Here is a 27,966-nt window from a genome sequence, read left to right on the forward strand (position 1 = left end):
ATGACTGGACACAAAGAAGAAGAGGAGAGACGAAGAAGAAGAAGAAGTATCCGGATCATGGCTACAGCTGACAGTGGGGCGAAGCCCCTTCAAAATGCTATGAAAATGGCCAAAGTAGCGATACAGCTGGACGGAGAGAACAAACACCAGGTAGGGTACTACCCGGCTCGACAGCAACGATAACACCAAGGTTTAACCCCCCAGGAAACACTCTGTAGTGATGTAAACAGACGATAAGCGTGATCTAGGATGGCGAAGGCATGGCCCTCCTTACTCTGCCTTTGATTGGCTGGTTTTCGATGCCTTCATCGGTTGGATTGGTTAAGGTTAGGGGAATAGTTACCAGGGCAAGCCAATCAGAGGCAGAGTAGGGCGGGATATGCCTTCGCCATCCTTGGAAAAGCAATTTGTGAACCGTTACTGGGTTTGCTAGCTGACCTGTCATTCTCACGAGTCTTGTAGTTAATGTAATTACATTTACGTTACTGTCTTCATATACTATTTTAAATCCTACCTGGGCAATTACAAACTGTGAAGCTGTGAAAACCAAAGCCTTATGAAATGAATTTGATTTGTAATTATTTTATTTTAATTTTGTCAATTTTGTTTGTTTGTTTTGTTTAGTTTTTTAACAATCTCTGCAACTAGCTCGAGCGTTTTATTCCAAAAGCAAGAGCGCTATGTCACTATAATATTATGTATATACTATACTACTGTTATAACACTGTACTTGTATTTGAGACTATTAATAATAATAATAATAATAATAATCATCTTAGGTCATTAGCCTATTGAATTAGATTTGTACAACTACAGACAGATAAATATTTCTTTCTTTTTTTCTTTTTCTGTCAGATTTCTCAAAGCAACAAGCTGTCTTCAACATTACACTACAATTTTATCAATAATACCATTAATTAAATAAGCACATAATAGTAAAAAACTAGTAATAGTTAAGAGTTTCTATTAAAGACAGGCAGTGTTCACCCTGGACAAGTCTTAAAACAGTGACTTAGTTTAATACGTACTCAGCAGAAACCTGTAAATGCAGAACAGTAAATAAAGAACTGGAAAGAATAGCAAAGTCATGACTGGTACCTAGAGTGACTAGTCAGTAAAATTTGTTTAGTCATTGAATTGATTAGTAAAATGTAGAAATAAATGTTGATATAACCACCTGAGTGTGTATTAGAAGCTCTGGCATTGAGACAATTTAATAAGCAACAGACAGCACAACATCATAATTAGTATTTAGATGTTAAGAGTTCCATCACACTGCCATACAGTGCAAGAGCATTGGAAAAATTGCAGGCCAACCAATTGTAAACATTGACATTTGATTATAATGTTGGGTTGGGAACCATGAGGCATATTTTCTTCTTCTTTGAGATGAGAGATGTCTGACCCGTCTTTTGACATTGGCAAACCATTTGTCTCTAACTACACCTGAAATGATCGATGCAGTGTCTGACTTGTTACTATTGCCATGTTTCATTGGCAGTATTAGTATTATGTTCACCATATGATAATAATCGTATTATCATTGTCTACATGCTATGGTTTTTCTGCAGGAAGCTTACTGTGAATACCTGCGGACGATCAACTACATATCACGTGCACTTTTGGAGGAAGCTGAGTCACAAAGTAAGATTTAACTAGTAACACATATGACTGATGGGAAAATATATATATTGAGATGCTTTACGATAAATATCTAACCTCGTGATTGTTTTGACCCCCCGCCAAATATGCACACCCAAGTCAAAACACTGCATTCATATTAAAAGTAAATACCTATAATAACAAAGAGGGAGGAGGGGTATGGGGAGAAAAAAGAGGAGGAAAGGAGGAGGAAAGGAGCAACCTAATTTTATATATGTGTAATGAAATCACACATGCACACATGCCAAATGGTCATCTGATATAATGTATCAACGTAGATCCCCCTGCCCTCAGTACAGTGTTGTGGAAGTTTCTTTTTCAGCAGGAGTAAAGTTTTGAAAGTTTAGTAAAGTGAAACAAATAAGACAGTCGAAGACTAAACCAAGTTAGGTTTTTGTATTTTATTAAAAATATATTTGCAAATATAGGAAGAACATAGATTTCACAAAAGACAGCAGCCCAATGTGGAAAAGTTTCTTCAATGAGTGAACAGAAACACCGAGCTTATATGCACAACAAGAAAAAGGGAGTGACAATCACACGTGTTCCGGTCTAAACATGACTTTGTATTTCTCACAGGCAACATAAAGATAAAGATACTGCTAAATCTCAAGAGATGTCATGGAGCCACTTCATCTAATCCCCTGTGCCCTACTTTCACCCTGAGGTCACATGCCCCGTACATCTCAGCTGGCAAGGGAGGAACGGATAGGCAGAGAAAGATAGTTTACTGTGACCTTGTACCTTTATCGGTTCAAACAAAGCCCATACGCATTCGTCTCCAGACTTGATGTCTCCAAGTTAGTTAAGCAGAATCAGAATCAACATGTGGGAATGAGATAAACTCTCTTTCACTATTGTGAGAAAATGCAGAGCACAAGTAAAAACATAAGAAGATAAGGAATCATGCTTAAATGTAATTTTTGCCATTGAAACAGCATATTATGAAACTGGTTATGTTTAATTGACCTGCAAGTTGAGTTATTTAAACAGTAAAGAAATATGGGTTTCTTTCAACCAAACTGCCCAAAAATAACATGGATGCATGGATGTACATTCTATGGATACGACGTCCTTAATAAAAAAAAACAAAAATATTATTGGATATATTAATTCAATTTTAAGCGTCAAAAGCATAAAAAAAGCGACAAAAACGTTGGGAACAAAGCGCCAAAAAAAAAGTTCATTTTTCATTTTGACCTGGAAGGACAACAAGTTCACTGTAGACGGGAAGACAACACAAAGGGTTAATAAAGTAGACTTGCATTAGGTCGATAATCCATGTGTGATTTTCTGTGTCTGTCCAGCTTCAGAGGAGGGGGACACGGTAGCGGTGGAGGTGGAGCGGATGTTGAGGCTGGCTGAGCAGTGTCTGGAGCGGGCCAAGTCATTTATAGGGAAGAGAGCTTACCCCCCTAACCTCTCTGCGTCCGTCTCCACTTCCCTTTCCTGTTCACCTGGCCAATCAGTGCCCCATCAGAAGGCCCACCTCCCAGCCACCGTTGCTGCAAACTCTGGTGAATGCTTCCCCTCCAATCTGAAGCCTTTCTTTAAACAAACCATTCAATCACTGCTGACTTAGGAGCCTGCCCCAGGGGTCACAAATCAAATGATCCAATGCATAACCACATGATTTTGTTCTTTAAGCCAATCACCACTTTGTGTCTCTCTGTTTCACTTCTGCTGACACAGTCCCTCCATCTGATAGTCCTGTTGACGCAGGGCGTAGAGCAACCAGCCCAACAAAGACCAGTCACCACAGGGTGATGTCAGACGGTAGCGGAGAGCCCCCCCCTTTCCTGCCTCCTGAAGTCTTCCAGAGAATACAAACCGTGGAGTCACAGGACACGAGCAAACAGTAAGGACCGGTTCTTATCAAGGATGGCAAATATTGCACCATTTAGAGACAGATAGCCTTTCTGAAGTAAACAACACAGCAGGGATAGCAGAGATGTTCAAGGACCAGTTGCTTCTAGCAGTGGCGCCGGCAGGATTCTATTTCACACTACGCACAAAAAACGCCGGCCTGCCCGCTTCTTAGAATATTTAATGTGTGTGAGAGTGTGCTCCTACCGTACTTTATCATATCATAATGAACAGATCATAAAAATATTTTACTGAAGTGTTTTGTGAGAGAGAGAGAGAGAGAGAGAGAGAGAGAGGTGGATGCGCTCAGAGCAGACAGCTGTCAGCGAGCCTGTACTGAAATATGAATAACTGATTTATCTGTGTACCATGTAAACATCATATCCCAAATATGATCATAACCGCAATATTCACGTCCATGTTAACACACATGATTAAAATGTGCTAGCTCCGTTGGTGGGTTAAACGCTACTCAGCGTCCATAGCAACTAGTTTAGCTACGGATCGAGTCATAAAAATGAACTTTTTGATTAATAGCGAATGGCTTGTTGGTAAAATAACGTATAATTAATGAGAAAATGAGCACTGTGAACAGAGCAGAGAGCAGAACAGAGCTGCTGTCGGCTGCTGCTCCTGTGTGCATTGTTGATGCATTGTTGTCATTCGATGCGTTGCAAGTCTCACAGAAAACAACTGTACGCTCAGCTTCTAGTTTCCATTTTGAGCACAATGTTTTGAACTGACCAACCAGGTCAAAGCAGCAAAAAAATTCAGTAAATTCAGTTATCTAAATATATGATAAAAAAATATTATATTGCTTGTTTGTATTTTGTGTGTGTTTGTTCTGCAGGGAGCTGACACCCATAGAAGAAGCATCACGTTTAAACCAGAAGTTGAAAGCCAATTATGAAGCTCGTCTGGCAAGGCTCCCACCTGGTCAGGCCTACCAGAAGACATCGTTGGTATGTGAGTGAGTGAGTGAGTGAGTGAGTGAGTGAGTGAGTGAGTGAGTGAGTGAGTGAGTGAGTGAGTGTACTACTCAGTATCAGGCAATACCCAATATCAGGTATCAGAATCAGTATTGGGAAGAAAAGAAGTGGCATTGGAACGTCTCTACTTCTCTGCTTTAAAAGTGATTAGATTGAGATTGATAAAAGACCATAACATCTACAAGAACTGTAACTTTGTGTGTGTGTGTGTGTGTGTGTTTGTGTTTGTGTGTGTGAGATTTTAACATTAAAGCATGTAAACATGTTCTAGTAGAAACAAAAAATACAAGTATGAACCTGAAATCCAGTACAATAGGTCTCCTTTGACATTTAGCAGTACTGTAGTTAGTTAAGTACTGTACAATTTCTATAAAAAAAAGATAGCCTAGTGTCAAAATAGATCAATACATTGTTACATTGTTACATTGTTTGAGCATCCGCATTTGGACACAGCTAAATCAGGGAAGTTCAACATTGTCCCAACCTCACTCAACCATTTTTTTTATTTGTCCATTGTTGTCCACAGACATAACGCTCTAAGATTACGGTACTTAGTTTGTTCAGTGTGTTTATTGATTAGTTCAAAGGAAAAGCTAAGTCAGCAGCCAGTTCCTTAAACGTCACATAGGTTACATGTGAGTGTACAATTGAAGGGAAAAACGTAATTGCTCTCATTATAGTTTTCTCAACTTAACCCTTGTGTTGACTTGGGTTCAAATTGACCCGTTTTAAATTTTTGTTTTATATCATAAAATATGGGACGTAGAAATAAGCGCTGAAAATGTGTAGAAGAAAAATTTTACAATTTAAAACGTTGGAAAAAGCAAAAACTTTTTCAAGGTTGACGGGAAGACAACACAAGGGAAGCAAGCAGCCTAAACATACATTTGGTGCATGCATGTTTCTTCTCAAAAGTAGTCCTTTTGAAAAGAAAGTGTGTTGGAACATGTGTCGTACGTGCTTTTATTTTGGACTTCTTTTAGTGTTTCCGCTCTGGTATCTACGTTAGCTTGACGCATCTTGTTGACGATGAATGGATACCTGAGTGAAGGGAAAGTTGGCTGTGTAGAGACCTCTGGACCACAAGGGTTATTTAAGGCTAGCTGTAGTTAGATAACGTCTCAGCTTAAAGGCACAACTTCACCTACTCTCTTAACTGCACTACTCCTCGTATTCATGTCTTTGGTGAAAACTATCTCCAGTCAGAAAAAAAAGATGGTAACGTTAAGCGAAAGACACGACATTTAATTTTGAATGCGAAGTAGACGTTTTGTTAATTGCAAGCTAACATTTTCAAATCCCAATATCAATTAAATGTTCTGTTGGAGGTATTTAAATTAATTAACTTGTCATTCAGATACGGAAAATATTTCGGCGTCAAGTGGAGCTCCGTGCTTACTGGAGGAAACTAAAGGCGTTTGTAAAGGTAAAGTCATATTAAGCGAAGGTAGCTAACGTTAGCTGATTAACGTCACGTAGGGAACGTCACGCTCAACTCCTTACAAAAGTCTTTGAAGTTTTCATTTTTTTCTTCTGCGTAATGTCCTATAATTCAACCAGTAGAGGAGGAGCACCGTTAATTGAAAACGTCACAACATTAATTGCATGTTTCATATAAACAAAATAACATTTAGAGACTTCTTGTTTCCCCTGGTAATAAGCTAAACAATTCACATATTGATACAGCTCTACATAATATTTGTCCTTGGTCATATTTTATTGCATGAATGCATGTAATAATGGCCTCTCTTTTCTTATCAATGCAGACGCTCTGTCTCCAGCGGCAGATGACGGAGAACCTCATTATTGCCAAAGCCAGGCAGGATGCTGTATCCTTGTAATGTCACCTTGTGTCTCTGTCTTTGTTTGTTATGGGTGCTGCTTTGTTCATCAGAAGTTACTGTAGGAGCCACATATTGTAGGTTGTTTATGGTCTCATTTATATTGTTTGTTGATTGTTGCGTTTTCATGGCGGTTTGAGTGGAAGTGATTATATGTTTGTTTGCTTCACCTGTGCCCCTGTTTTTTTGGGCTTTGACAGAGAGGGGGTGAGCCTGGGAGCGAATACTTATTGTTGACCGCAGCACGCCGAATTAACGCAATTATTTCTACTCACCAGGTAACCATTACATTTGGTAACTGCAGTGCTAAGTGTATTTGACGTGTGGAAGAAGAAGAAGAAAATCATTGCAACACAATCTCGAGCGCGTCACAGTGTGCATCTCTGTGTTTAGTCCCTCGCAGCAGCACTTTGTTGGACTGCTTACAGCCGCAATAATTATTATGATAAAATGCCTTTGTTTTAAACTTAAAGACACCATCGCTTACAGCTGATCCATGTGAGGACTATGATGTTTGGAGGTTTCCTTAATGTTGGTCGCAACATTAGCTTCAGAGGAAGATGGAGGAGAGAAGACTAAGGCTACAAGAGGAGGCCAACAGGTATGCCCCGAAAACCCAAACAAACGCACTGAATCAGGTTAAAACTTGAGTCTGTTTTTAGGTTCGGCCTTCATTCTTCCAAGCTACAGTTGGTAACATGTAGACTGTATTAAACTAGGTTGGTAACTGTTATAAAAAAATCACTTTTGTCATATTTGCTCAAACTGTCACTATATCCAGACAGTACTACATCAGTGAGCTATTCTGTGAAAAAAGTCATGTTCCTCTGCCTTCTCCTGTTATATTTATTACTTGACACTTATGAAATATGACAAATTATTTTATGAAAGTAACCTACTGGACCTTTTAACCCCCCCACAAAAAAAAAAAAAAAAAAAAAAAAAAAAAATTTTTTTTTTTTGTTTGGTTGGGGGGGTGGGTTTTTTTTTGTGGTGTGTCGTTTTAGTCTGTGTCTGTGTAAAATACTGTAAACTAGGGTTAGATGTTTGCTTAGTCGACATGTAAAATGTATCTATAAAAGACATACAGATTTATAAGGTTATTTCCCCCTACGTTAGTTCCTTCCAGCGTTTCTTAAACTTTGAAATTAAATTGATGTGCGTACAGACTTGTAGTGCTCCATAAAGAGCCTGTGCTATTATCGGTTTGTGTTGCTATCTAAGAGTAAATCACTCAATAAATTCTCAGAAAGGGTTCAGCCAGTTTTGGAAATCATTTAAAGCCACACGGTTTTAAAGATGGTTTATAGTCACCAAAAATACCCACTCAAAAATCACAAAGAGAAGGAGAACTCTGTTTAAAAATTATGCATTTTAACAGTGCCTAAATTAAGTTGTATAGGAAGTGAGATATGATAGTACATATATATGTATATGACATTCAATTTTGCATCAACACAGATGTGTGAAATAAATCGGCATGTCCTTCCTCTGTTATTTGTGCTTAGTTCAGTGGTCAAGGCAGTAAACTGTATACCTTCTTATTTTACATTTTATAGGCAATAAAGAAAATGCCAATCAAATTAGCCTGTGTAGTAATTGTAATCTGAGATACAATATTGGCTTTTTACACTAAATCCATAAAGATGCAGGTTTCATATTGTGGTTACTCAATGAAGATAATAACAAAAAAAGCGAGTGACTATTAATATCACACACACTCATGAGGGTGATACTTTCAAGGTTGGCAAGTACAGTGTACCTGCAGTTATGGATGTATGTAAATTTGTTCTGTGTGTTTGTCATCACAGGAGATTTGCAGCATCTGGGGCAATGACTGCAGAGGAGCAAGAGCAGCGTGTTCTTTATACAAATGTACTGGAATATGAGCAAGACCATGTAAGTTTGCGAGTGATCACCATAAATATGTCAAAACTAACGGAAGATGCCATTACAAGTAACCAGAGTGCAAAGTGATACCTTGAGTAGATGTAGTTGCCAACAAGTATTTTGATACTTTTCTGTCTCTTTAGGATTGGCCCAAACTGTGGAAAGCCAACATGAGGAAGAATCCTGATGATGTCGCATTAGTGTCAGGTCTAGTCTCCTACCTGCTCAGGTAACTGACTGCAACAAGAGGGTTTTAAATGTAGTTTAAGGCAGAGATCTTCAACAGGGGGTCCAGGGCCCCTAGGGAGCCCTCAGAGTTACTGCAGGGGGGCCACCACATTATTGTTAAATTTTTGACAGTTTTTCATTACAGAAAAATACTTTGCACATCTATAATGCGAGACAGGTGCATCAAAGGGGGATAAGTAGGTCAGAAGTTGCAATGAAACTCCCGCACACTGTATAACTTGCAAAAAATAAATGTAATAGTGGGCAACGTTAATAGTATTATAGTAACTACTACTATTATAAAATCATACCAACAATTATTTTACAGTAATAGCTTAGTATTCTATGCACTAAAAAATTATGTATAAAGGCTTTAGGCTGCCCACATGTTATTGTATACACACTTGAATCAAATAATTATATAACAAAGATGTGTTTGTGTACACATAGTATATGTGTTTGTTCCAGTCTTCCTAGCCCTAAATTGGTCAAGCATCCTAACAGCGAAAACACACTGGGCGCTAAGTGTAGCGTACAGCCCATGTAGCGTAGATACGTGTCTGAAGTATTTCTACACGCCGGTCACAAAGCGATCCTTCTGATATATATATATATATATATATATATATATATATATATATATATATATATCTCCGATAGGAGACAGGATGAGTGGGGAAAACTGTGTGTGTGTCTCACCCTCTCTCTGTCCGTCGGTCTCTCTCTCTGTGCGCCTGATAGTGTCTCGCTGTGAGAAGTCAAGACAGCCAAAATCACCAACGTGGGTGTTTTATTTTAAAATGTTTTATTTTTGTAAAGTCTCCGGCTGCACTGTATGTGATTACTCGTGGCATCCCTACTTTCTATACGTTTTATATTTGCACAGCTATGTGATGCTGTCATCACACTATTTGTAACAGGACATTCAGTATTTTCAGGCCAAATGTGGGTTGACTAACATTTGTACTGTGTCCTCAGCCGGTCTGACCACCCAGTGGTGAAGCTGCTGAGGAAACACCAGTACCGGGTTTACAACAGGCTCTACCCTATCGTCAGTAAACGCCTCCCCCAGAGTCCTGCCCTGCCATTGAGGTCTTCTCGCAGCACTCACAACCTGCTTCATCCAGGTAGGACCAGAGCCAGGTGTTTGTGAGGTGGGTTGATCCGGGAAAAGACTGGCTTCACACTTACCTTTTTTAATTATCTCTGCTTCTGTCTATTTGTGTTCTGTATAAAATGTCTTTTGAACATTAAAGCATATTCTAGTAGAAACACAAAATACATGAATAGTATGAATCTGAAAACGGTATACGGTATAGGTCTCCTTTAAAACATTTATTGTGTAAAAATGATATCGATCATACAGATAGCCAGACGAAGCCAACCAGGGGCAGTAGCGTTGGTGGCCAGAGCTTCAGCACTGGCTCGTCGCTCTCCCCCTCGCTCTCTCACGACCGCCACGCAAACTTTGACGATAAGGAAGGGGAGGAGCCTCATGCACAGGTGACGGTGGATCGGGAGAACTCGTTTGAAGACCTGGAGCAGTTCCTGACCCAGTTGGACTGGGCCCCGCTCTACGGCAGCACAGATGACACTGGCTCGGATTCTGAGCTGGGCTGTGATCCCTCGATGCAGCCAGAGCAGGACGAGGGAAACCTCCAGGAGATGGAGATGAGAGCGCTGACAGAACACCTGAAGGCCGTTGTTAAAGACATTCATATTGCAATCGGTGAGCATGTTGAAAGAGGATGGATGGTTTGTGTAGCATGCGTAGAAAGTGTCTTACTATGCTGATTTTCAGCAACAGTTTCCTGTTGCTTTTCAGGCTGAATTTTACATTAACAGTCAATGTAAAATTAGTTGGATAATAAATGTTAGGGGTGTTTCTTTATGTTTCAGATCAGCTTCTGTCACTGTGTTTGTTATCCTTTGAGTGTCTAAACACAGCCAGCTCTAAAGACCTGTGCCTTGTCAGCATAGAGGAAGCCTTCTTCACACCGCTGTGGAGTGCCCTGTTGGCTCTTTTCAGGTACTGCAGCCTAGATCCTCATGTCACCAAAAAGTTGCATTTGAACACACCACACGCAAAGACCACACACAATTTTGGGTAGCTGTGTTTGCCCAATTTTACGATGTTATTTTGCCGCTTTCAGTTTGATAATCCTCTCGGAAAGATTCATGAGATCCTAAAGCTTTAGGAAATGAATCTTAAAATGTAGATGCTTTGTAAATTGTAATGTAAAAGTATACATAACCTGTTGGCTTGCATATGCAAAGACACAGCAAAGGAATGATTGCTCATTGAATGTTGACACACTGTTTGACTTTCTTGCATTTATGAATGGGCACAGTAGTATTTCACACAGCAAAATTGTGATATATATTTAAATTAACTGTGTAGGGCTGGGCAATTCTGACCAAAAATACTATCTTGGTATTTTTTGGCTAAAATGTGATATATCTTAGTATTTCCTATGAAGTGGGTTAAATGTTCAGCTGTAAGTCATGTGAGACGTCACAAGCACTTTCATTAAAAAAAGAATGAGACAGGTTTTCCTTCCCTGTTTGGAAATGTACAGCTGCAATACATATAAATGGCTTAACAATATATACAACTGTGCAAATAATAATAAAAATGTTGGCAGAGAGCCTGTGAGAGAGTGGAACGGGGTTGGCGGGAGAGTGTGAGAGGAGAGACGCAAACACAGGCACGGCTTTACGGAAGAAATAGGTTATGTAACACAACGTCAAACTGTATTGATATTCACGGTAATGTCTCATCCCATATCTCGTTTAAAAATATATCGATGATGCCACCCAGCCCTAGAACTGTTAGTATTTATTCATTCAAATGTCCGTGGTATATTTTGAGAAGGTCAGGGGATTCAGGCATTTACTATTGTTAAGGTTCATTATTATACTGCATTAAAAGCAAAAGCAAATATTTAGATTTGGCATTAATTGTTTCCTAGAAATACAGTGTGGGTCATGACCAGCATGTGGCAGTGCTACTCTGTCAGCCTCTTCCCAGCTTCTATTGCTGGTTTGATGCAAATTTATTAGAATGACCATTACTGACTTCTACGTCATTGGCCATATTTCATCCTATTTGCAAATATGCCATGCTAGTTTCTGCATGTCCTATGCTCAAAGAAGACCTCCTGGTTTGAGAGTTTTGAGACAAATATTAAAAATAAGTTCATCCACCTTGCCCAGCATTTTTTGAATATCATCATACCCAAATTATTCTTCATGGACCTTCACTTATAGAGACGCACTGGTGTAACTGATATTATTAATGATTGCTTGGTCCCAGCATTTATTGTAATGCAATGTAGGATGTAGGAGATGCTAGTGGAGCCACAAGGATAAACAAAATAATCAGTAACTGCAACTTCATCGCAAATACCATTCTTTTTCCAGAATGCCTGGTAGTGTTCCTCACTTACAAACATTCATTGTTGAAATGTTTTCGCCGCCTGGGTTTTCTGGTAACCTTTTGTCCTTCTTTCTCAGGAGGGTCCACAGGGAAAAGGAGCAGGCCTTTGAGAAAAGTATGAAGCTGTACTGCGATGTTTCACCAGGAGATGTTGGTGTTCCATTGAAACTGTTCCCTGAAGACCCTGGCGCACTGCAGGGTTCCTACCCCTACGAGTCTGCTGTTCAGGAGCTCAAGCTTCTCATCAAAGACTGCTGTCCACAGAGGAAGTTGGAATGTATTGGTGAGTCAGGTTGTGTTTTATTCTTACTCACCCATTCTCTTAGAGTATCAATTCCACCCTTTCCTAACGTGACCTCAGTCTTCTCTCATTCTAGCCACTTCAGACTTGAAGACTTGTTTTTTTTCTCAGGCTATCTGACAGACCACCGTTAGCCTTTACAACAGAGCCGCTTCACTGTACTTATTAGAGAATGTTTCATTACAGCGTTCTCTGTTAATTTGTGTTTGTCGCTGTGTGCTCAAGCTTGAAAGTGAATGTAAACCAAGTGGTGTACTAGTAATGCAATGCGCCATGACATAGTTGCCCCTTCTAACAACCACATGCTTATTATTATTATTATTATTCTTATTATTATTATTATTAGGCTGAATTTAAGCATTGAATATTCACATATAATTCAAATGTTAAATGGGCACATACCTTACAATACTATCCAAATACACGCATCGGAATCTATGTATTATTTATTACATTACACACTCTGGTGGGCTCGCTGTGGTGTACAAAAGACACTTTCAAAGTTGGACAGTAACCTGTGGGATGTTTTCCACATTTGAACTACAGGTGACCAAAGTCGGTAGTTCTAATCCTTTTTATTGTGTTTTAATTTACCGGCCCCCTGGTTCAAACAGTTCTTTTATTTCTGAATTCAGTGATCTTTTGTCCTCTTTAACTGGTTTGGAAAAAGTGGTTATGGTTGGTGATTTTAATATTCATGTCGATGAAAATTCCTGCACTTTTGCCGCAGATTTTCTTAATGTCACTGAATCTTTTAATTTTATCCAACATGTGCACATGTCCAAGCTTCAGGTGCACCGGATCCATCACAAAGAGCTATTACTTGAATATAATAACATGGTTAAGGAGGCGAGGACATCGTACTTTACTAACCTTATTGCTTCAAGCAAGCGTAATCCCAAAATCCTTTTTGATACCGTTAACAATCTTGTAAATCCCTCTCCTCCTGAAGTCTTTTTGAATAATGACTGCAGTGACTTTCTCTTGTTCTTTGAAAATAAGGTCAGAGATGTCAAGAATAGCATCATCTCCACTGCTACGGCATGTTCTTTTCAGTTAACTCGGCCGTTAACTTTGAACTGTTTTGCTCCTATTTCTCTGCTAGAACTCAGTGACTTGGTGAACAGTATGAAGCCTTGCTCGAGCCCGGTAGATGTTATACCTACTTTCCTTCTTAAAAATGTCCTCGGGTCTGTTAGTACTTGTTTACTTTCTATAAACAACAGCTCTCTGCAAACCGGTTGTGTCCTATTGTATTTTAAACATGCAGTGATTCAGCCACTTTTAAAGAAAACAAATCTGGATCCCTCAATTCCCGCAAACTATGCCTTTTTATCTAGAACATTTTAGAAAAGGTTGTAGCTAATCAACTCTCTGCTGTTTTAACCACTCATAACATACTAGACCCATTTCAATTGGGCTTCCGTCAGAAACGCTCTACAGAAACCGCTCTTCTTAGAGTATCCAATGATCTAATGATGTCTTCTGATGCGGGGAAAAGTTCTGTTCTGGTACTGTTGGACCTTAGCGCAGCGTTCAATACTGTGGCTCACACCATTTTGCTTGACAGACTTAAGCACTGGGTTTAGATCTCTGGGAGCACCCTGGACTGGTTCACCTCCTATCTTTCAGTGTCACTGGGCCCCTATTCCTCTGAAAACGCGGCTCTTTCCTGTGGGGTGCCGCAGGGCTCTGTGTTAGGTCCAATTTCATTTACATTGTGTATGCTTCCCCTAGGCCACTTAATTAGGCAATTTGGAGATATAAGTTACCATTTCTATGCTGATGACATCCAGCTGTATGTCTCATTTAATCCGGAGGAAACTAACAACGTGTCAGCATTGCTCAATTGTTTGTCCTCCATTAAGGATTGGTTGGCAAACAATTCCTTGCAGCTTAATGAGGCAAAGACCGAAGTCCTTATTGTCGCTCTGGATACTACAGCCTCCAAAGTTGTTAATCTTCTGGGGTCCCTTTCTTCAGTGGTACAGTCCAATCTTAGAAACCTTGGTGTTATATTTGATCAGAATGTTTCTTGAACAACATATCAGGTCTCTGACCCGTACATGTTTCTTCCAACTGAGAAACATTGCTAAACTTAGGACCATGGTTTTGCAAGGGGAACTTGAGATGATCATTCATGGTTTTGTTTCATCACGGCTTGATTACTGCAACTCCATTTACACTTGTCTTAGCAAGTCATCCCAGGACTGTCTGCAACTAGTGCAAAATTCTGCTGCTAGGCTGTTGACCAGGTCCAACAGAATGTCGCACCTTACTCGTGTGTTATCGATGTTACTTTGGCTTCCAATAAAGTTCAGGATCCAATTTAAGGTTCTAGTTCTTACATATAAAGCATTGCATGGACAGGCGCCTGTTTATATCTCTGACCTGCCCCGGCCCTACATCACTAACCGGTCCCTCAGGTCTTCTAACCAGGGACTACTGGTGGTCCCACGCACTCGTTTAAAGACTAAAGGTGATCGTTCCTTTGAAGCGGTAGCTCCGACCTTGTGGAACGCTCTTCCTGTTAACTTACGTTCTGCAGTCTCGGTTGATGCTTTTAGAAAGCATCTGAAAACATACTTGTTTCAACTGGCTTTTGTCTAATGTTTGTAATTTTGTGTTTTATTTTTTTTAATCTTCATTCGAACTGCATTTGTTTTTGCTTGTTTAATTTCTGTTTTGGATTTTAATGTATTTTAATCAAATGTCTTTTGTGTGAAGCACTTTTTGACTCTGTCTGTGAAAGGTGCTATATCAAATAAATTACTTACTCTTATCATATAGCTTTGATACTTTGGTACCAAGTTGATGCCAAAATTCTAAGAACGTGACTAGTTGTATGCAGTTGTTTTTATCTACGGCAAGCCATTTTGCTACATTGCTTAGCTGCAGACCACCATTGCTTTCTTTCTGTATCTGCATAATTTGATTAATTTGGTCCAAGTACAGGGGTTATACATTTATATTCATTGCTTCTGCTATGTTTTGTTACAGTTAGGACTTTACGTCTGATCTGTGCCTGCGCCGAGGATTACAGGTGTCTTCATGACGTGGACTCCACACCAAAAACCGCCGCCATGTGAGTAAATCATCATCTTGGGGGTTTTGGGGTTTGTCACTGCAGCAAATATAAAATCACTCACTGAGGGATGTTTACTGAAAAATGGAAAAACCATAAAATACGACCTGTGACATTAATGTGATGATTATAGAGTAAGAACATTTTACAGAACAGTGTAGGACTGGGGTTGTGTTATTTAGTTTAATTCCTCTAAAGCAAACGCACCCTATTAAACTTCAAAATAAGAGCCCTTTTTCCATTGACTCCATGCTTATGATATATAAGACATTTGACTATGAATATACAATTGTACGAGTGCATTCTAACATTGGCCTGGTAATGTCTGATTGATCCCAGCCAGTTGCCGAATGGGCATCTTGAGGACCATTCTATCAGCAAGTAGAAGAAACCTCTCACTACATGTGCGCCTGCTCTACCCACTGAGGCAACCCGGCCACCACAAATATCATTTAAAGGCTCTCTGCCTTGGTAGCTGCACTGTCAGCTCTCATCAGTGCTCAGTTAAGACTGGCACAGCAGGGGTTGTCCTAGGTCTATTGCCCCCCTATTAAGTGGCTCTTCCTGACCAGGCCCAAAAGTGGGTCGTCCTGTCTGGGTTTGAAACAGACCCAGGACCCAACAAGGGGGTTGGGAAGAGAAGAAATTAGTTTTTGGAATCCATGCACAGAGAGTCAGACAAAGGCTCAGTGGGTTGTATCACCAGTTGTGGAGAACATACAGTGTGTTGTGGAAATTTAAATTGGTTTGTGTAGACAAAGTTTGAGCTCTGTTGTTATTTATGTGGATCTTCTCGTTGTGACTTCACATTATCCCCAGGATTCCGCAGGGTCTTAAAAAGTCTAAAATATCAAAATGTTAGGCCTTAAAAAGTCTTAAATTATTAGGAAGTATTAGGTTGTAGTTCATAATTTTAAACTGGTCTCAATTTTCCTATGTTCATGCAACGCTACAATGCTCAGTTTTTTTATTCTGTGGTGTTGTAGTTCTTTCTTTCACTAGTCCAAATAAAATGTTGCTGTATTACTACAAATGGGACCAACATGCTACGTACAGTATATTGCAGTTAATCTGCTTTTGTGTTATTGGCGCGAGTCTCTTTCAGATTATACCACAGACATAAAACAGATTTATTCTTCAGCTTTGGGGAAGTGCAATACGGGCCTAGTTGATGTTGTGAAAAGGTCTTACATTTCATTCATAATGGTCTTAAAAATGTCTTAGTCTTAAATTTGACTTGGTGAAACCTGCAGAAACTATGATCCCATGAACCACATCCAGGAGAGAAAGCAGTGATGTTCTTATAATCAACCTCATCACTGCCTTGTTTGACTCTCATCTGTAAATTAATGGACTGAGAATACTTTTGCATCCATATTACATAAGCAGAGACTGTGACTTCTAGTGAACACCCTAGTAAACAAACTGAGAGCTGAGATTTTTTTCCCAAGGTGGATGTGGATCCAAAGCCCTATTTACACGGGACTAGTATTACCTGGGGACTTCTAGTAAATTGTAACAATTAAGGAGGTCGTCTGTCATGTCAGTAATTTGTGAATTCCACCACAAATTACCTACCATATTTCACCAAACACAGAGGTTGTGTGATAATGTTAGTCTTGTGTAAATCTCTGTGATTTGTCGTTGGCTGCATTGCCAATTATAAATGAAAGATTTGACAGTCTTGATATCATAATGTCAGTAAATTTGAGTAAAATGCAGACTTTGCTTATCCCTTGCGAATGGGATGCAAGAAACAAAGACGTGGGGGGGTAATTTGTAAATCGCATGAGGTCCCCTGGTATTACTAGTCCCGTGCGAATAGGGCTTTAGTCCTAGAATAGAAGCTTTTAGTGGTTGTTTGGAGAGCCAGTCTTCAGTTAGGGTTTGACACTTTTTTTAATAGGGCCTAAAACAGCTGACATGAAACCCATAGGTTATGTCACCAAAATTACCAAAGGGCTTTATGTGTGTATATGTGCACATCATTAATACTTGTAAAAGTCCTCTGTTTAGTGTGTACTGCGACCACAAACCCCCAGTATCAGGGAACAAGACATGCACAAACTAATGTTCCTTCTCCAAAGAGTTATCTGATATGTTGTTCATACTTTTTTCATACACTCTTGACCCCGTCGCTTTATCTCTTTTATTGCAGCCGCTAATGATTTTTGAGAGTGGCTGAGGCTATGTCTCCTGCTCCATATCTGTCTCTTTGTATTGGAATATGTGTGAAGTGATCAGAGATGGCGGAGTAGAAGAGTTGACCGGGCTCTTTACCCCAAACAGTTGTGACGTTGAAGAAGTTTTGTGTGTACTCTCAGTATGGTAAAACTGAATCATATTGTTGAATTTGTTGTTTTACCTGGAAACACGAGTCAAACACGGTCAATCCACAGAAGGGATCTGAATCGATTATTTATTTTTTCTTGTTTATATTCTAGAGACCAATAATGTGCGACTCGTGTGACATCTCAGGATACAGTCTGTACTCATTTCAGTGAAAACCATTGCAGCTCGGTCAGACAGAAACAGAAAAAAAAAAAAAAAAAAGACTCCCAACCAACTGTTTTTCAATGTCAAACTGTGGTACTATAATCTAGCTAGTGGCCACTGGCAGCTCTAATAAAACTTTCATTTAGAAGTGAACCTAAAACGTTGCCTCTAAATTTGATTCCAAGCTCCTTGAAGAGGGACTCTTTACTTCCCTGCCTCCAATCTGCCAGTATTCACATTTTTTTTCTGTCCTGATTGCAGCTTAGTATAGGCCTATTTGGGACAGCTTTTTTTTTTTTTTAATCCATCTAAATACAGGTTGCCTTTCTGCGGGTCACCGTGACTCACACAGTGTTTTTGATCAAGGCCTGACTCAGATAGAAGTGCTGCAATGTTCTGCTGACGGACAAGCCCATTGGATTTTAGCATCAATTTGTCTATTTTGTATTTACATTGCATATTTAGCTCTCCTCATTGTTTGTGTTTATGTTTTCGCTGCACCCTATCACTTTACTTTCTAATTTACAGTCTCACATACACATAATGTACTCTCTGCCCTCTTTTATTCACTCAACAGCATTTCCATTTTCATCAGTTCTTTGTCCTTGACCAACTGGGAGCTCATTTGTTCTCATGTTCTTTTGTCCAGATCCCTTTTTTTTCTCTCTTCTATTGTGCTGCTAAATTGGCCACCAAGAATTCTTTCCCCTCTGCAGGTTTTTTTTCTAAAATTGGAATGCATTGCAAACCCATAATGGAGTCTAATCTTCTCACTGAAATCGTAATTTATCCATGTGGGAAGAGTGCATTGTATCTTTGGAATGCAGAGACACCAGTTTTAGTGGGAGAGGATCAATGTCTGTGTTTACAGTAGTGAACTCAGAAGATTAAAATTCAGAGTTGTGATTGTGTATGTGAGGTCCAGCTCTCAGTAGTTACATGAGCCTGTCCACACCTTCCTGAATCCTGCACGAGGAGAGTATTCAGTTGCATGTGGCCGGGTCAGTCGCGGGCCAACAACCTACCTTCTCACGCAAACTAGCAAGCAAGCAGTTAGGCCTGCGTGTGAGTCCTGATAAACAAATGGTCACTGTCTGCACACAGGGAGAATGCTATCAGGCTGCCATCATCTCCAAGGCTGCAATTTGTCCTCCCAACAGATCTCAGGGAGAGAAAAAAAAGATATCATTTCCATCCCTGAACACACATCCCATTAAGAGCTACATTTCATTTCCATTTAGTCCTCTGGGGAGCACATGCCATGATCATACTGTGTAAATGTCACTCTCTTTACTTGTGTTTTACTTGATCTCACCGCCTCCTTCCTTCTTTGGTCTGACAGCGGGGCAGATGACCTGTTGCCCATCCTGTCCTTCGTGGCTCTGCGGTGCCAGTGTCCTCAGCTGGTGTCTGAATGTGCTGCTTTGGAGGAGTTTATTCATGAAGGGTGAGTCGTCAGGATGAAAAAAGATGGGAAATGATTTCCTTTGTTTGCACCAAATACACAAACATTTCACTGAGTAGATTTGTCCCAATTTTGAAGCAATGTCTACATCTACACTGCTGCTAGAGTCCTCACTAAGACCAAGAAAGTGGGGGCGCCCGGATAGCTAATGTGGTTGAGCGTGCGCCGTATGTACTAAGGCTCAGTCCGTGAGGCAGTGGCCACGGGTTCAATTCCGACCTGCGGCCCTTTGCTGCATGTCATTCCCCCTCTCTCTCCCCTTTCACATCTTCAGTCTGATGAGCAGGAGGCACCGGAGCTTTCGCCGTAGCCTACGTATACTTGTTCACTGGTGTGTGCGTCGATCTAATGGCGGCCGGCACGTGTGTGTGGTAGAATGAGTGAGAGATTGATGGTGGTTATCTTCGAAGTGAGAAGTGACTCTGGAGACATAGTGAGAGAAACCGTGTCTCCACTGTTCTTTCTGAGCATGGTAGGAAATCTGGAGCAGGAGAAGTTAACCCTCTCCTTGATTTCATGTTTATGGAGAAGGAGAACCAGGAAATTAGTCGGGGGACCACACCCAAGAGGTCTACTCACGGCCATAAAATCAGTGGGTTGTAAAAGCCAGCTGGTTAGACTGGCAGTGGCCAAGGAATGTAAAGATATTTAGGATTTGGTTTTTCTTTTCTATAAAAATACAAATAAAGTCCCACTTGATGTTTATGTAGCTCAGTGGTTTGGAAGAGTTCAAGTCAAGAGAGAGGAGGAACCAAGAAGGCCTCAAGACTATGAGAGGGTGGATATATGTTCTTGTTTTCCAAACGCTGTGAATGAGTACGTCAGTTTATTTTCTCGTTTATCAGAAATTGTCATTCCTAAACTTTAGCTGTTTGAAAAATAGATTGTGGGGGTAGAGTGGTTGATCAAGTTTGACTGACATGAAACATGTCTAAAAGGTGTGTGGGTGGGTGGGTGGGTGTGTTGACTTACAGTAACTAAACAACCCACCAACTGTCTCCAGGTTCTGGTTCATATCTTGGTAAATCCTGATTGCTGTGTGGAAGATATGTTCCGTTGTGGTTTTCCAACTGAAACCCACCCACTTCAAAACCAGTGTGAAAAACACAGAGAAACAACACCAAAATATCTCAAGGACAATGACTAAACGTGGGGAAGAAAGGTTGCCAACAAATATTTTTTGCCACAGTTTTTGTTGATGAAATTAAGATTGTGTCAGCTACAATGCTTGGTAGTTGCTTGTTTAGGTTTGTTTTAGCATTTTTATGTATTAAACTTCAACACGGACATTTGGGTGCTAAGCTAAAGCCACATTAGCTATATTTTATTAACAATTTACAGACGGCAGTCAAGGGATAAGCATCTTATCTCCTTTCCTTTCTCTCCCTCTTTGTGTCCATCCATTCAGTGCAGTGTCCGTGCTTCAGTCGGTCTCGTGTGTTGCTCTCATTAGTCAAGGTTCAGCCAGAGTTGACTTCTGTCTTTCCTCATGCTGCCCAATCTTTTAATACTTGTATACTGGCTCTAAAAGTGGAGAAAAAAGGCAGATCGCTTTCACAAACTAATGTGTTCAAGGTTGAGCAGAGATGTTTGGTCCTTGACTCAGTATGGGAAAATATTGATGTGGGGATTTCAGCAAAATTAATAAATTGGATCTCTGTTCTGTGCTTGGATGGTTGGAATTTTTGTGGGCAGTCATTCCTCATTTTGTTGAGTTCTGTTAGAATAAAAAAAGTTTTCAGTTTGTGTCCCTATTTGACTTCTTAAGCCCAGTTCAGACCAACGATTCGCAACTTCCCACCATGTTTATCACTTTTACTTAACAGATGTCTTATGTTCGCTTCTCTTTTTTCTCAGCTATTTGATAGGAGAGGAAGGCTACTGTCTGACCTCCATGCAGAGTGCCTTGGCCTATGTTGAGTCATTGTACACAGAAGAAACTCCGCTTCCTGCAGAAAGCCCCATTTGAAAAAGGTAAAGGAAACCCTGATAAACCTGTTGACCTTTGTGTGAAGTAAGCTGAAAGGGTATATACTGGGCTTCTGCATCTATTATTGCACATAGTCTCCGTCGATTCACCACAGGGCGTGTGGTGGTGTCATTTAAATGGCCCATGTGTGTGTGACGTCCTGTTTGGTACTTTCACCCACCAATGTAGCACAAGAAGACTTTGTATTTAACAATAGTTTTTTTGTCGGAGCGTTTTTATGATCTCAACATTTCTGAACGCACTTAAAGGCAGCTTCATTTCACCAAGAAAGAGACAAAGAAAAGAGACGGAGGGACAGTCAGCTGCTACAGAAACACCTGGGCAGTTAAGTGCTTGTTTCATTTTTTACCCTCATAGTTGTTTGTTTTTTTTACTTTCTTGTGGCGGCGATAGAGAGAGGGATGTTTCCAGTTTATTGTACAGGACTCTCACACCACCCAGCTGAAAAAAGTTATGAAGTTATAAATAAATCTTTTACCCTACAGCCTGGTTTACAGACAGGTCTGAATGTGCTGTTCACTGCTCTACACTGAAATAAGATGTTACCCATTTTAAATATTTAAAAAAAAGAAAATTGGACCAGCACAAATAAATCTTGGAAACAGTTCAAACTAATGTGAGGGATATTTGGTGCCTTTTCTCTGAGCTGTTATTTTTCATCTGATCTCAGCCTTCTCCCAAACTACAAATTACAATGTAGACTCAGCTAATGTGGAGGTAAGTAAATGAAAAACCTTTTTCGTTTAGACTGATCTTTATAAAAATGACTTGACACAATGACCTGCCTCTAAGTCAGATTACTGTTAGATTTGATCGTAGAACAGACTGAACTGTGTAGGGCAGGTCACTCTTTTCAGCAGTTTTGCCAGCAGTTATGAGGAGAGATGGGGGGGAGGGGGGGTACGGGGTGTGATGACATTGCATGTTATAAAATGTGACATCCTCAACTGCCATTCCCCAAAACTCCCAGCGACACAATTATTCCACTACAGCCAAATATTTAATTTTGCAGATCGCTGTGCTTCACAGAGCTGTCACTCATCTGCCGGGTGGCTGGATTAAGAAGTGGAAGCATTTGGAGTATTTCTTAATACAGGAACCGATTTAGTTTTAAATATGGTTTGTTCAATATGTAGACAGTTACATGATTTTACATGTCTTCTCTCTTACGCAAAATAGATTTTGACCACATTCATATCTAATAAGTTGCTTCTAGCCAGAGCTTCAGAAATCCTTTAAAGCATCCAGGGTAAAAACGTGAATATATACAGACAGGTATATTAAATACCTCCAAATAATTGGAGAAATGTAACTAATGTACTGTAGATAAATCCTGAATACTGTTTTTGTTTTGCTGATTTTCAAAAGCCACTGTGTATGAAGTTCATATGCAATTTTGTCATTACAATAATTTCAAAAGTAGACAAACCCAGTGATGGTTGGTACAGTCTGTATGGTGCTTTTTCCAGTTCATCTTAAAGTGATGGTTCGGAGTAATTCACCCTAGGGTCCTTTGCACCATGACCTTGAGCCAAACACCCCCCCAGAAGCTTTTTTCACCTGGGTCGAACATTGGGAGAGTTAGCTAGAGTAGCGTTATCAGCTGAATAGCTTAGCGCAGGGGCTAATGGACCCACGTTTGTATCTCGTAAGTTACCCCACTAATAATGCCTGAAATGATACCAAACGTCTACAAGTAGTACAAATAGGTTATGCTCTCATAAAACGATGGATTGGAAAGTTTGTAAGTACACCAGAAGTTTATGAACACTTGCCTGCTCTCTTCAGCTCTCTGCTGCTGCTGCTGCTACCTGCAGTTAGACGAGTGCTTAGGGCTGTCTACAAATTACTACACCGAAAAGAGATACAACTAAAATATTTATTAATTCAATGATTAAATAAGGTAATGTCTCCAAACTTACCTCAATTATTACTTGTCTCTTGCTAGTTATACTACAGCACTTACTTTAAAAAAAAAGTTAAATTAATAAATATTTTTTCGGTGTTGTAATTTGTAGACGGCCCTAAGCACTCGTCTTACAGCAGCAGCAACAGCAGAGAGCAGAAGCCAGCAGGCAAGTGTTATTTACATAAACTTCTGGTGTACTTACAAACTTTCCAATCCATCGTTTTATGAGCATAACCTATTTGTACTACTTGTTGTACGCGTTTGGTATCATTTCGAGGGGGGTAATTAAAGAATACAAACGCGTGGGTCCGTATACCCTGCGCTATTCAGCTGATAACGCTAATTCTAACTAACTCCCAATGTTAGACCCAGGAAAAAAGCTTGGGGTGTTTGGCTCGAAGTCATGGTGCAAAGGGAGAAAATTTATTACCCTAGGGTGAAAAAAAAAAAAAAAAAATTTAAAGGCCCCCTGAGTCTGATCAGTGGGAGGAAAGCGGTGTCTTTGAAAGCACCACTGTGGACTGGGGGGAGCCTTAACATCTTCTCAAAGCTACAGTGGCTTAGAGCCACAGACAGGCCGAGTAAACCAAAGGATTGAGAGTCTGACATTATTGTTTCTCTCTTCTTTCTTTTTATGAGATTAGAAAAGATGGTAAGAAAAGTAGAGAATGCTCCTTGTAACAAAAGGACAACATTTGCACAACCTAACTCTGACTACATTATTTTTTAAACATATTGCAAGTGCAGGGAATAAAATATTCCATTTTATTTTATAGGCTGTTGCAGTCCAGATCCTTCCGACGGTTCATCCCACATTTCCTGCTGCGAGAGAGACTGCAGCTGAACCTGCAATTCCCTGCAAGTTGTGCAGGCGCATGGTACCTTGTACACACACTGACATATTGTATATTTATGAAGGATTTCCTTCTGCTCTGTTTCAAACCAAGGACTAAACCGGTGCCTATGAGTTGGGTCCAACCAAATCAGAAACTGGGCTTTGCTGGGACCTCTAAAGAAAATGCAAAGCATTGCCGCATTAACTAGCACTGGATTGTTAAAGGGATTGGAGTTGTCTTAGGGAACCTTTGGATGTGAAGCCGTTGATAATATGAATGCTTACAGAAGAAAACCTGCAATATGGTTTACTAATAAGGGAATATACTGTATTTAAGCATATTGGAGGTCTTACGATTTTTCCCTGAGTGAAGGAGCCAATCGTGTGTGCTTTGACTAATTGATTTCTTTCTTAGGGTATGGTAATAGCATTTCATAGAAAATCCTTTGGAAAACTATTTCAAGCCATGTTCCCTGTGGCATTTTCTGTTCTTCTGGTTTACCAAAAACATGCAAACTTATAATTTAGATGGTGTGCGCACACACGTGCCTGCGTGTTTTTTTTTTTTTTTTAAGACTGGTGGCAAAATCCTTCCACAGACTATGGAAAAAAAATATATAAATTTATGCACTTTGGGTGTTGAAGCATTCAGGGGTAAGGCTACACTGGATAATGCCTAGAGTTAAGAGTATCTATTTGCAGACAGACTCTCCTCAGGGGGAGAGACGAGAATTTCAGAGATGCCATCTAAAACCAATGTTAGACACTGGTAGAGCACAGGAGTAACTGCTGAGTGACAGTCACTGTGTTTAGATGTAACAGCATGTTGGTTAACATTTAAGTTTGGCATACAGGAATATAATGATGTAGTAATTACTGTTGTAATACAGTTGCACTTTGTGTGTGTGTGTGTGTGTGTGTGTGTGTGTGTGTGTGTGTGTGTGTGTGTGTGTGTGTGTGTGTGTGTGTGTGTGTGTGTGTGTGTGTGTGTGTGTGTGTGTGTGTGTGTGTGTGTGTGTGTGTGTGTGCTCGCCTCAGAGCATCTATCTTTTAATGCTAAGGTTCAAAATCAACAAACTCCAAAGAAAAGGTAAACCCATTTTCACAGCTTATTTTACACTTTTTACCAATTTCATAATGCTTCCCTTGATGTCTACAATTGCCCCAAATTCACCATAGAATGGGAGCAAAATGGCACCCTATTTATTTGGAAGTGGATACGATAGATTTTGAGGCGCTTAAAAATGATCAGATGTATGGTATCACAGAGATTGTCATGTTGATTTGTCGTGATTGGACGAACTTCTTAACAGATATTTGACATTTTCTATGAAGTCCTTCAAGCTGTTTGGTTTTAAATAAATGCAGCCACCAGAGTCAGTGTTTACCTAAAAGGGTCTGGTGTTCTTGCATTTTTTTAGCCGGTTGCGTTCAAATCATGTTTACTTGAGTGACCGTTCTCTAAAGCATGCTGTTTTTTAACTTCCTTTAAGTCTTGAGTGTGCGTTTGTCCCTTCCAGGCAGCCATTGGTTTCTATTCATTTTACCAGGGTGTACAAATAACTTGCAAGTTCTGGAAACTTGCTTTGAATCGGCCCCTATTTGTGTCCAAGTTGTGTTATGGTTGCAGTAATACAGTTAAAACCTCAAAATGAATTGAAAGCGCCATTGTGGCTCATTCTTATTCATTCAGATATCTTTAATCATGTTAATTATGGACAGTGACTTAAGTTCTACTTAATGTTTCATAAATGGGCGGCTAAAATATGCAAAAATGTTTTTGGTTTGTGTTTTGAAGACGCACCTGAAGCAGACATGGATCCAGTGTCACAGCCTGAAAAAGTACAGTTTTTGAAATTGTTGTTTTTAGTTTGGTTTGTTTGCTTATATTTTAATATTTTATTTTCCATGGGTCCAAAAGATGTGAAAAGATGTCCCAAGAACTGTTTAGAACTGAAGAGCTGTTAAGAACTGAGTTATGTCAATATTTAACTGTTTTACTGTGAAATGTTGGTTTGTGAATGTGTGTTTGAGAGATGGGTCAATAAAGAGAGCAATATTTAAATCCTTTAATGTGTGTTGACTCGTTATCTGTCTTCAGGGGCCTGTAACATTCTGAGGAAGGCCGACATGAGGTGAACTACAAAGCGAGATTAATGGGTTATTAGTGAGGTATGTTGAGCTTAAAGAGTTTTCAATGTCACGAAAGTGGCTCTCTTTTAACCTGCTCTGACAGGTTAAATTGTCTCTTGTGAAAAGGGCATATGGGTCTCCTAAATAATAAATCTTTCTTACGGAGGTTTGATAACTGCTAATTGGGAAGAAAGACGATAGCTTCAGTATTAACGGATACCATTTTACAGTGGCACTTTAAACGGTGAGAATCCTATAGGATGTATGCTCTTTACTGAGTGAGAGAGGAATGGATGTAGAACTGGACCGGTTTCATTTTCCACTAAATGTACAGCAGAGGCAAAACAATTATTCAAACAATTCAGTATCAAACAGAAACCGTCCCTGCCTCTTGACACCCAATACTAAGGAACTGATGGGACGTGTTTTTCTTGGTTTGTGTTCTGCGGCTGCCAGTTGTGAGGGTGTCTGTGTGGGGCTAATGCAGGATGCTGTGAAGGGCACATGGCTGAACAGCAGCAGAAGCCTGTGAACTTGAAGAAACCCCAACATGCCACTCTGAATCAGTCCGAGACCACCAGAAGCCACAGCACCGCTGTCATCCTCCTCTTGCTTTCATTCTCTTGCTCTTTCTCTTCATGAATGTTCTTTTTCCGTCTCACTGAGTGTTCTTTTTGTCCCTTTCCAGTTCACTTACCTTGCCGCCCCCATACCAGCTGAAATGCAGTTCCAGAGTTCCTCGGGTCCGTTCCAGGTCAGCGGGGTCATCTCCTCCTGCTTCAAACGCCTCCGTTCAAACAACTAGCACAGAGCACAGTTTCAATCAGGGATATGGACCCATTATCGGCCCTGGACGATTATCGGGCCGTTTTTTGGCAGTTTGCAGATGATCTGTATCAGTATTGGGAGTAACTCGTTACAAAAGTAACGCAATTGCAGTACAGTAATGTAATCCTTGTTGCTGTAACGCAGTAATATAATGCATTACTAATTACATTTCGGTAATATACCCGTTACAATCTCAGTAACGCGAGTTACAACGCATTTTAACGCAACATTTAACTAAATGTTGCGTTAAAACCAAAAACGCACCACTAGTGGTTAGTTTAGTTAGTTAGTTACTGGTTTAGTTTCCACCAACACTAACCCAACACATTTCTTCACAAAAAAAAAAAAAAGCCGTGAGTATTATTTCCTGTCGCTGGGTCCGATGGTTGAGATGACTGCAGAGACAGATACATTTGCGAGATGGATATTATTTTCAGGAGTTTTTACGCTGCGTTTAAGCGAGCTGTCCTGTCTATGTTCCCCGTGGTCAGAGCCAGAACCAGAACCAGAGACGGTACGGACAACATCTGTGTCCCAACCGGTGACAGCAGTGTGTCCGAGCTGCTGACCGATACACGTAAATATCATTACATTTTATCAGCCGTGGAGAGTAACTATGCCATACTTAACTGCAAGGTACTTTTAATTGAGTATTTTCATTTTCTCCTACTTGCCTATAGCCTACGTTTTCATATGCATATTAATTATACAAAATACTATGAATAATGTATTAAAGTGGATGAAGAGGAGACTTTATTGATCCGGTGGTGAAATTCACAAGCTACCTGCCAAGTCAAACTTCTGCTGTTATTTTGGTGAAAGTAACTCAAAAATAATGCAATAGTAGTGTAGTAATATTGTAATATAACTAATTACTCTCCAATAGGAATAAGAATCTAACCTAAGAAATGAAATTCATAACAATAAGATCCTAAACTTTAAGCCTTCAAAAGTTATACTGTTTATGTTAAAATGTTATGGTTATAAAGATGAGTAGAGCTTCTCTACT

The 27,966-nt window shown here is 39.9% G+C and overlaps 1 protein-coding gene across 8 annotated transcripts; it reads left to right on the top strand.

The window, feature by feature from the left end:
• On the top strand, positions 1-27,294 carry vps9d1 (VPS9 domain containing 1). 8 transcript variants are annotated; one of them, XR_005640076.1, is made up of 19 exons: positions 1-150; positions 1,572-1,644; positions 2,970-3,179; positions 3,355-3,520; positions 4,379-4,490; positions 6,284-6,346; positions 6,907-6,959; positions 8,170-8,257; positions 8,392-8,477; positions 9,455-9,603; positions 9,843-10,205; positions 10,376-10,505; positions 11,993-12,198; positions 15,217-15,301; positions 19,140-19,244; positions 21,120-21,236; positions 21,501-21,969; positions 23,938-24,039; positions 25,035-26,069. XR_005640076.1 is itself a non-coding variant. In XM_039808989.1 (17 exons), the coding sequence occupies exons 1-16, from the start codon at positions 1-3 to the stop codon at positions 21,229-21,231; spliced, it is 2,151 nt and encodes a 716-aa protein (XP_039664923.1). In that variant the 3' UTR covers positions 21,232-21,236; positions 26,818-27,294. The 8 variants fall into 8 exon arrangements, 3 of the variants coding, with proteins under 3 accessions (XP_039664923.1, XP_039664921.1, XP_039664924.1); XR_005640072.1 differs by having other exon boundaries at positions 21,501-22,371; positions 23,938-26,069; XR_005640073.1 differs by having other exon boundaries at positions 23,938-26,069.
• Positions 27,295-27,966: the final 672 nt, after the last annotated feature.

Source organism: Perca fluviatilis, chromosome 8 (genome assembly GCF_010015445.1).
Source record: "Perca fluviatilis chromosome 8, GENO_Pfluv_1.0, whole genome shotgun sequence".
Lineage (NCBI taxonomy): Eukaryota > Metazoa > Chordata > Actinopteri > Perciformes > Percidae > Perca > Perca fluviatilis.

What these genes read in the sequence shown, in the direction of transcription:
- vps9d1 (XM_039808989.1), top strand. Translation starts at nt 1, where the DNA reads ATGACTGGACACAAAGAAGAAGAGGAGAGACGAAGAAGAAGAAGAAGT. An exon ending in ACGGAGAGAACAAACACCAG is followed by an intron (nt 151 to 1,571) that starts GTAGGGTACTAC and finishes GTTTTTCTGCAG; the next exon opens with GAAGCTTACTGTGAATACCT. An exon ending in GGAGGAAGCTGAGTCACAAA is followed by an intron (nt 1,645 to 2,969) that starts GTAAGATTTAAC and finishes GTGTCTGTCCAG; the next exon opens with CTTCAGAGGAGGGGGACACG.